The sequence below is a fragment of the Coptis chinensis genome, chromosome 3 (assembly GCF_015680905.1).
Source record: "Coptis chinensis isolate HL-2020 chromosome 3, ASM1568090v1, whole genome shotgun sequence".
Classification (NCBI taxonomy): domain Eukaryota; kingdom Viridiplantae; phylum Streptophyta; class Magnoliopsida; order Ranunculales; family Ranunculaceae; genus Coptis; species Coptis chinensis.
In genome coordinates this window covers 20363326-20374364 of record NC_141458.1, presented here as the reverse complement: position 1 = coordinate 20374364, position 11039 = coordinate 20363326, and the positions used below count along the sequence as shown (strand labels likewise).

Below are 11039 nucleotides of genomic sequence, written 5' to 3'. Positions count from 1 at the left end.
AGAGGTTCGCTATCACAACCCGAATTTCTAAACAATTATAAAGTGAATATTTGAAATATAAATATCTCAAACATCGCTATGTTCAATTGTCTTAAAACCCAGGCTATGACGGGGTGGATACAACACATGCCAAAATTGAAAACCCCCATCATAAAAGAATCAACTTAACAACAATAATCTCCAAAATTTCTCAACCATCACTTTATTAAAAGACTATCTTCCATCCCAATAAAAACATCAAACAACTCTAAGAATAAACGTCTTCAACATTGTATTCTCATGTCATATGAATATGAAACTACGTTATTACATAATTCCAAAAAGAATCGGACCAAATGAAAGAACTAACGAACTACTCCAAGAAAGAATCCAAATCAAATGTCGTGTTTCCACTGCCTTCCACCTATGTTCCCAAGAACACACCCACGTTGCCAAAACAAAGCAAACATGGGTCAGCAAAATGGAATTTGTTGGTATGAGTAGACTAACAACATAAAAACAATTTCATACTTTAATTATCCAACAAACACTTTATATGTACCCATAACTTAATTATTCTCAGCTTGGAAGACAGGTAGTTCCGTCATTTCAACTGACATAGTTTCTTCCCAAGCAAGACTTCCATTCTATTAACTCATTATAATAACTCATTTTAATAACTTAGTAATTGTATTAAATCTTACCGATATCCACTTCTGTATAAGGGTAGGCCAGCGTCCCTACACAAAATATTATTAAGTCCTACTTTCATGCAAACGAAAGTAGAAATTCGAAATAAACATATGTAAATATCCTATCAGTATGCAAATGCAAGTCCAAGCACACCCATATAATCAAATCAATTTCTCTTATTAATTAATCGATTTCTTTTCTTATACACCCACCCTTTAGTACATACTCCACGATTTGCACTCCACACATTTGCCAAATCACACATTCCTGTGTGCCTCTCTCCCACCGAATACCACAATATCATAGCCATCTCTGAGCTTTAATACACATATTTCAAAACCTCTTTGGGCATAAAACTCAGGTCATTCATGGCACATTCAATGAATACCTTAGGTCATTCCTGCCATATTCAAGTAATATCGATCATATCACTAACGGGCCATTCATGGCACATTCAATGAATGCCCTGGGTCATTCCCACCACATTCAAGGAATACCCAACCTTACATTCCCGTACACTCAAGGAATATAACTAAACCGCAAGGCGAATACCTTAGTTCCTCTCTAGGGCAGTCCAAACAATCTGGTCATTTATGGCACATTCAATAAATGCCCACTTAGCATATGACATCATCAGTCATAAAATCTCATTTCCAAAACTTGAGGTGTGGAGAGTTCTAAAATGGTGTGGTAAATTGTTGAGAACATTATTGAATTTTATTGCATATTTTATTTCCGAGAACGGAGGAGTATCTTGTTTCTTGTATTATTGTTTACGCATTATTAATTATATCGATGTCTAAGTGTCATAGCGCCGTATATCATAAAAGACTGAAATATCACATAATAGTTAATAACACACGAACACACACACACACACACACACACACACACACATATATAAAGGTCTTAGCCTAAAGCCAAGCACACTAATAGCCCTAGACTTATCCTAATAGACCAAATCATAATCCGAGTTAAAAGTCAAACTTTGTCAACTAGTCAAAGCCAACCCTAGTCAACAACAGTCAACCAGTCCTAAACTCATCTAACCCAAAAACCCAAAGACTAAGTCCCAAAGTCTAAAACTTAAGTCCAAAAGTAAAATCTAAAATTTAAAACACTCAAGCCCACCTACTGATTCGGCCCAAGTCCAACCCAAAAGAAAAAAGACTCTCTGCCTTTTTCTTCCTCACCAGCAGCGCACCTCCACCATCCACAACCAAAGCAGCTACCACAACCACCACTCGCCACCACTATTAAACCCATCGGTTTTCATCCCTACTAAAAACCCAAACTGCCTATACCATCAAATCTTGATTCCCTTACACTTCAAAAATCGTGATTTCGATGCCATTAATGACTTTTCAAAGCTTCACAGCACTCAAACACAATCAAACCATACCGAAACCACTCGGTTTCAATCCCCAACCAAAAGCCCAACCCTATTGTGTAATCAAACTTGATTTCCCCACTCCTCACAATCGCATTTTGACGGCCATTAATGCTCTTTCAGAGCTTCAATAGTATCGCTCGGCACCACTAAGCAGTGTCCACTCAACAAAAAACGTCACCACCTTACACTCAACACAAAACAACACCCAATTCACCAACCCAACATCCACCATGTTCAATTCAAACAACAAACCCAAAAGATCATCCAAAGCATTTAACAACCAACAAAATAACTACCTATATCCACCATTAACAATTCATAACAATTTAAATGATTTAAATGAAAATAGGCAGTTGATTGTTCAATTTAAAATTTTGACAAGTATGTTCATTCCAAATTCGGCAGTATGTAAACTAAGCAGAAAGAACAGAAAATAATGAGCACTGAAATAAGTTTCGTAAAAAATTTAAATAGCATATTAGGAACAAAACTATGAGTTCAGTGAAAAGATAAAACTATCTACTCACCTGTGATTAGCTCTGACTATCAGCTATCTATCAGAAAAAACTTCCTTTTCCACTCTCAATAAAACTCTTTTTTTTTTCTTTGTGTATAACTCTCTGTGTTCCAAAAACTCTCCGTGGGAACTCCTTTTTGTTTTAAAACCCCCCCCCCGAAAACAAAGAAGGAAGATTTATCTCTTAACCTATGGGGTTTCCTATCCTTAACTAATATTTATCCTATTTTTTGTTTTATCTATTATTATTATTATTATTATTATTATTATGGTACTACGAAAAATAAAATAAATAAATGAGGTGTTATAATATACACACCTTAAAAGGATCTCGTCCCGAGATTCAAGGTAGAGTGTCAGAGAAAAGCTCAAGATGCATCTGTCTTACTTTATCTTCAAGTTCCCAAGTCACATCATTTTCCCTTTCACTCCACTACACTTTTATTAAGTTTACAATCCTCCTCCTAAGGTGTTTCACATCCCTATCTACTATCTTGATAGCCCTCACTATAAAAGTTACATCATCGTTCAACTCTAGCTCTGCTGGCTGAACAACCTCGGTAGGATCTTTCACACATTTCCGTAGCATAGACATGTGGAAGACATCATGAATCATCGCTAAGTTAGGTGGCAAAGCAAGACGGTATGCCAAACTACCAACGGATTCTACTATCTCATATGGTCCAATATACCGTGGACTTAACTTTCCTTTCATGCCAAACCTCATAACTCCTCTCATAGGGAAACCTTCAAAAACACAAAATTGCCTATAGAAAACTCAACCCGTTTCCTCTTCAAATATGCATAACTTTTCTACCTACTTTGTGTTGTTTAATTCTTTCTCTAATGACTTTAATCTGTTCAGATGTCTCTCTCACTATCTCAGGCCCAAGTAATACTCGATCTCCCATGTCTGCCCAACAAGCAGGTGATCGACATGGATGCCCATACAAAGCCTCAAAGGGTGCCATACCGATGCTCGACTGGAAACTGTTATTATATACAAACTCCACCAAAGGCAAATGCTCCTCCTATCCTCCACCAAAATTCATTACACAAGACCGTAACATATCTTCTAATATCTGGTTCACCCTCTCCGTCTATCCATCTGTTTGAGGATGATAAGCAGTATTCATCGCCAAACTAGTACCTATAGCACGCTGAAAACTCTTCCAAAACTCGGAAGTGAACAAAGGATCTCGATCTGAAACAATACTCACTGGAATCCCATGTAACCTGACCACTTCCCGAATGTACAAGGAAACCAACTTATCTGTATTTCTACGCACGTCAATAGGAATGAAATGAGCAGACTTCGTTAGACGATCAACAATAACCCAAATAGATTCATTACCTCCCTGAGACTTAGGCAAGCCATCAATAAAATCCATAGAAATGTGCTCTTATTTCCACATCGGTATCTCTAATGGTTGCAATAATCCAGAAGGCCTTTGATGTTCTGCCTTAACCTACTGACAAATTAAACACTGAGAAATATATTCTTCGACATCTCTTTTCTTCCCTTCCCACCAAAAGGTCCTCTTCAAGTTATGGTACATCTTCGTTCCTCTAGGATGAATTGTAAACCGAGAACGATGAGCTTCATACAATATCTCCTTCTTTAACTCTGCATCATCTGGTACACACAATCTCCCATGAAATCTCAATCCTCCCTCAGAATCAAATGCCCAATTAGACGGACAATCATCTAAAATATCAATGACCAGATCATCTAACCGACTCAAAAGAAATTGGTCTCTGTGCTGCATGGCAATCACTCTACTGAAAATCATCGACCTAACCTCCAAACTGCATATATACCCTTCATCTGTACCTGGTGTAGTCTAGACGTCATAAGATGCTATAGTCTCCAAACTCTTCCACTCTTGCACCATAAGAGTGGTCAAAACACAGGGCAATCGACTAAGTGCATCAGCAACTACATTACCCTTGCCTGGGTGATACTGAATCTCGAAGTCATAACTACTTATGAATTCTATCCATCTCTACTGTCTCATGTTCAACTCTTTATGTAAATAAAGATACTTCAAACTCTTGTGAAATGTGTAAAGCTCAAACTTCTCACCATATAAATAATGCCTCCACAACTTCAAAGCAAAAACCACTGCCGCTAACTCCAGGTCATGAGTAAGATAACGTCTCTTGTGTATCTTCAACTGTCATGAAGCATACGACACCACCTTCTGGTCTTGTATTAACACACAACCCAAACCAGTTCCACTAGCATCTGTAAAAACCACTAGTTTTCCGCCTCTAGTCGGGATTACTAGAATTGGAGCTGTAGTCAACCTCTGTTTCAATTCTAAGAAAGCCTTCTTACAATCATTAGTCCACATAAACTTCACATCTTTCCTAGTTAACTTCATGAGCGGAGCTGCAACAAGCGAGAACTTCTCAATAAATCTCCGATAATATCCAGCTAACCCCAAGAAACTCCTAATCTCTGTAACAGTGGTTGGTTGTTTCCATTCTTTCACTGTAGCAACCTTCTCAGGGTCTACAACAATCCCCTCACGAGATACCACATGTCTCAAGAAACGAATTTCTTCTTCCCAAAAATGGCACTTGCTAACCTTAGCATACAACTTATGTTCTCTAAACGTCTGCTCATTATCTTCAAATGTATTTTATATTCTTCTGTGTTTTGTAAATACACTAAAATGTCATCAATGAAAACAATCACAAATTTATCCAAATAGGGCCTGAAAATATGATTCATCAGGTCCATAAAGAATGCAGGTGTATTCGTAAACCTATTCGGCTGCCTGCTCTCAAAAGGCCTAGGGAGAACAACTGGTATCTCACCAAACTTACTCTTCCCCCTCGACTCTCTTAGGGTTGCACTCTGCTCCTTATATCTCAACGCTAAATCCAACACACGATCAAAGGTGTCCCCGTCAAAAAGAATCAACTTGCTGGACAAATAACTCTCTAGTCCACGTATGAACTTTTGGTTTTTCCTCTTATCAGTATCCACAAGATGGGGAGCAAACCTCGATAACTCATTAAACTTGGTCACATACTCAGTCACAGACTTCCCGTCTTGAGTCAGCTCAGAGAATTGTTGAGCCAACTGCTCTTTTACTACCTCAGGAATGAACTTACTCTCAAATCTAATCTTGAAGCCCTCCCAAGTCAAAGTTCTAGTGTCCAGACTAGGGGTGAGAGCTCGCCACCAAAACCTAGCAGCGTCATCAAGTTGGTGAGCAGCCAACTCCTGCTTCTGTACCTCTGTAAGCTGCATACGCTCAAATACATTTTCACACCTTTGAATCCAAGACTCCACTGCGATTGCATTCCCAACACCAGTAAACCGCTGCCCACCAAGAGTACCAAACTCCTTATTGCGCTTAGCAAAAGGATCTCCCTGAATAGGATGGTTATTCTGCATAGCCTGCAACAACTGATTTCATACACATATTTCACAGCCTCTTTGGGCATAAAACTCAGGTCATTCATGGCACATTCAATGAATACCTTAGGTCATTCCCGCCATATTCAAAGAATACCTATCATATCACTAACGGGCCATTCATGGCACATTCAACGAATGCCCTAGGTCATTCCCGCCACATTCAAGGAATACCCAACCTTACATTCCTGTACACTCAAGGAATACAACTAACTCGCAAGGCGAATACCTTACACTACAAGAAACAGGGTCTTTGGTGACAACAAAAGTTGTCGCTGAAAATCACAGAAACGTCGCTAATACAATTCGGCGACGCTTTTTGGAGTGTCGAGTCAACGTCGCTAATGTTATAGTCGGCAATGATATGCAGCCACACTATTTTAACGTTGCCAAATAGCAGATATTTACCGACGTTTATTACTGTCGCTATTTCTCTAATTTCTTCGCTAACGCATTTTGGTATTCTCAATGCAATAACATCGCAAAAGATGAAATTTTGGCGACATTTTTAAAATCGTCGCTAATAAAGCATTACTAGTAACGTTTTTCACGTCAATAAAAGTCTAATTTTTTTGAAACTTTTAGCATTATTAGCGACGTTTTAATCATTGCTATAAGTCCAAAAAATTAAAAAAATAAATATCTTATTAGCGACGCTTTTATTGTCACTAGAGATATCAGTAATTTGACACTTTGGTTATATAAGCAAAGTTGTTACCATCGTTAAAGATCTAAAATATTTAAATTTTGTGTGTTTTTAGTGACTTTTCTATCGTCGAAAAAGATAAAACGAATTAAAAAAAGTAGTGTTATAAGTGACATTTTGATCATAGCTATTGGTTAATTGTGATCATATTCCCACACTACATGCATCGCAAAAGACTATTTTGATCACTAACATCATTGCCGATTGTATACTATTTGTACAATTATTCCCCCCCACCCCTTCTATTCAACAAATAAACACACAACCAGAACATCAATTATCATAAGTAACAAATTTTCAATAAATAAAAGTGAGTTAATTCACTCCATTAGAAACAAAAGAGAGTTGGATTATCCCCTTTCACAATATTTATTTCTGAACTCATCTTAAGAAACGTATTAACTTAAACAAAAACATTTCTAAACATCCTTCAAGTAGCTTGCGAATGAACCATCTTCACAAAAAAATAAGATAATAAATAGCATTTAGATTCCTCTAGTGCCTCTTGCAATTCCAAACCGCCATTTCTTTACAAAAACAAATACCAAACCGATCCATTTTGACGTAAGATTATCTGCATACAAAGATATTATCTATTAGACCAAAAAAAAAATAGAAACAAAAAATATAATAGATTCACCAAAAGACTCTGAATATGGTTGAGCTTCTTCGATAAAAAAACCCCCTTTGATCAATAGATTCACCAGAAGATTCTGTTTATGTGTACTCCACATAAACACATGAATAGGGTGACAAGTTCTATTGAAGATGACAAGTTATCTCCACAAGTAGCATTGAGATGAATCCGCGGGTTTGGAACCTACCCAAGATTAGTCTAACTAAAGGTTCTGACTCAAACAATATGAAAAAAATGAAAAGCTCTACACACACCCCCTCATAACAAAAAGGATTACCTACCTATCATGCTAATCAACCACCAACAGGAAACCACACCCCAACACAACCAACGTGAAACAAATCACCTCATAATTACATAACAGAGTCAAGTAAGGTAGACCTATATATACTGCAAGATACATACTTATAGAATAGAGTTAAATAGAACTAATCAAATCAATACTAGAGAAAGTAAATCTAAAGAAATTAATTTAAACATAAATAAATAAAGACAAACAATAGGGGTGGAAGAATTTAGTAAGGAGCTATAAACTAATAGATCGTCTACTCAAAGTTTATGTCTACCAAAATCTCAAACAATTACATACCTAAGATAAGATATGTGACTTTTATAGTAAAATTTCGACAGAGTCTCCTCTATATTTTCAACATTTCATAAATACAATAACCTGTCATAACCTAAAAATCACAATAATATATTTCACAAGACGGTGAAAAACCCATATTCCATTTACCAAAATTGAAGGGACTATATGCAACTTAAAACATGATATGGAGGCTTATTCATTCCGATCAAACAACTATATCCCAATCAAACAACACCAACACATGTCAGAAAATAGTTAAATTCTTAAATCATACCACATTGAAGGAGGACCACCAAGCTTCTCCATGAGATAGTCCAATTGGCGTTGCTGTTGTTGAATTTGCGCCTGGTGTGTTTCTTGTGTCTCTTGAGCCTCTTCCTTCCATCCTCGCAACTCTTCTAGCTGAGACTCTACCTCCTCTGCCCTTGCTCTCAACTGATCCACATCTGGGTGCTCATATCCAGCCACACGTTTACGGGATGGGGGGTGCCTCGCCATGTCTAAGACCACGTTTATAACCAGGTCTTATGCCCAAGACTTCATAAAAAATCTCTCCTTCAGTCAAAAGGTTAAAACCTTCTGGTGTAGGTTGATTTTGTAGTTCCACCATTCTTTCCTGAAAAGAAAACAAATAGATATAACTATCTTACAAAAGTACGATTTAGCTAACTTAAAGGGTAAGTACGAGTTAATTACATAATTATTTTCTGCTTCATGAGAAACCCAGCCTTTTTTCTCACTAAAATGAGTCTTACGATATAGTGCGATCATCCCAGCCTCTTGTTGAGTCTTGGGATCAACCGGCTGTGTCATTTCAAAAGATAGACAAACTTTCAAAGTTAGTACTAAAAAATATATATATTTATAATATATAAAATTAATCAATTAAGTGCACCATGTCAGCATGGATCCGCAAAAAAGATTTTGAACAAGCACAATGGTTGACGACGAGGCATGAGCGGCTATATTGGTTATGCGTACTAACATCCTGGGTTAAAACAAATAAACAATGCATCATAAAAAGAATTATTATTATAATGTGTATAAGTACAACAACCAACCCTTTAGCACTACCACTTCCCACAATGAATTTAGCCGCCATAACATTTTCTTTAAAAAGAGGAGTAAACTCACTTACCTTGAACTTATCTGTTTCCCACAGATCATAGCGCACCATCTCTCCCAAGACTCTTGTGATACACCATTAAATGGGTGTTGACGTTTGTTCACATTATTTGGAATGCTCACGTAGTACTTGTGAAAGGCACACCTATGATCTCTGAAACGATCCCTAATATAATTATTAACAATAGTTTCGACATGTGGTAGATGGATGTCCATGTCAAACTTTTCCTACAAAAATAAATAAAATAAAATACAGACAAAGATATCATAAAGACGTAATTTTCAGCACGATGCTTTAAAGAATTTAGTAAAAGAAACAATTAATAAGAAAACATCAATTACCAAAACAAGCTTGTGAAGACTTTTCCTTTGATCATCAGTCACGTCTTTCCAGTAGTGGGCAAAAGGCGGTATTCTAAACCTAGCAATGACGCCAAGCTCGGTGATCCACTGTTGGCTCCAATTGCATACAGGCCTATCTTTCCCAATAGCAATCTATATCCTCGGTTTCCACCACCTCGCGCTAAGTGGTTCTTAAGAATTAGGTTTTGGGTCTTCTTTCTAGGCTCCCGTTTTTTGGCTTTAATAATTATTTAGAAGACAAGATATTTGTTAGTAAGTATTGTACCAACACTAGCAGAACTGTAAAAGATTAGTATGAAGAAGAATAGTACAAAATTAAGAAAGAATTATACCAACACTAGAACCATCTTTATGCGATTTTGAGTGGCCCGAGAGGCTGATGATGTAACACGAGTATGCGGTGGACGACCAGGTGCCAAAGCTACACCAAAGCAAATTAAATAGTAATATTTTTAAACAAAAGGCAATAAAAGAAGAGTAAGAAGAGTACAATATCAAAATGCAATAGAAGAAAAGGTTCCCGAAAGTTTGAACCCGTTTAATATTTACTTCAAGCAAAGAGTAAATCACACCTATAATCAGATCATATTCATGATTCAAAGTTAATATCAAATATTAATGAATCTCTATAGAAAGGATAATCAACATGAACCCTCGAGGGTTTACGAAGTAACTAGCAACATACAAATACTTACATTAGGACAGACAAGGTCCTATTTAAATCAAGACGTGTCTTTGATTGCCTTTTGTTTAGGACAGGCAAGGTCCTGTATGTTCATTACCTCAACAAACATATGATAGTTTTACCGTTGAGATACTCTGTTGGATATTGTACAGTCATATCTTAATAATCAAGTTTTGACGACACAAATCAATAAAAATTAGTGAATCAAGTAGGCACTAGAGAGTCTCTTTAAACATCAAATCCTTCAGATATTCAAATTTTGTTGCTTCCACGAATATATGATTGATTCCCAACTCATCGCTAAGTACAAATATTGGTACTACAATTTCTTTGCAACTATCCAGATATGCACTACACAGGAAGAGAAACGTCTAAAAGCTGGTATATCCTTACATCCAAGGAGCAATGATGGCAAGTAAACAGTAATGAGACATCTTAAGATATCAGTAGTACCACTAAACTTAAGAGATAAACTAAGAATACATATGATATGTTACCAAAGCTCACTTAATCATCCAAACATAGAAATGATTCATAATGCACAAAAGTAATGAATTTCCAGGTAATAGAATTGGATTTTGTCAGTTTCAACCTGATTTGTATGGGGCAATTAAATACGAGTAGCTTTGAACTCAGAAATGAACATATCCAATATAAAAAAGCTCCCCTGAGCATAATAGGTTGGTTCATAATAGGTTAGAGACGATTCATATTTCTAATAGTAAAAAACCATAATGAACAAGGCATTATACTAGATATGCAAAACTTCATGACAAAAAACACTATAAACAAAAGACATGCTGAAGTATAACAGGATAAAAGATGATTTTAAAACGAACTCCACGAGAGCTAAATATATAGTAAGAAAAACACAATATATCATGATTTGCCACATGTGCACACTATGAGGTGTTGCTAC

The 11039-nt window shown here is 36.6% G+C and overlaps 1 protein-coding gene across 1 annotated transcript; it reads right to left on the bottom strand.

The window, feature by feature from the left end:
* Window positions 1–4762: 4762 nt before the first annotated feature.
* On the bottom strand, window positions 4763–5994 carry LOC147508526 (uncharacterized). The gene is made up of 2 exons (XM_086597221.1): window positions 5187–5994; window positions 4763–5100 (listed from the first exon to the last, which is right to left on the bottom strand). The coding sequence occupies exons 1-2, from the start codon at window positions 5992–5994 to the stop codon at window positions 4763–4765; spliced, it is 1146 nt and encodes a 381-aa protein (XP_086453347.1).
* Between the last annotated feature and the right edge of the window lie 5045 nt (window positions 5995–11039).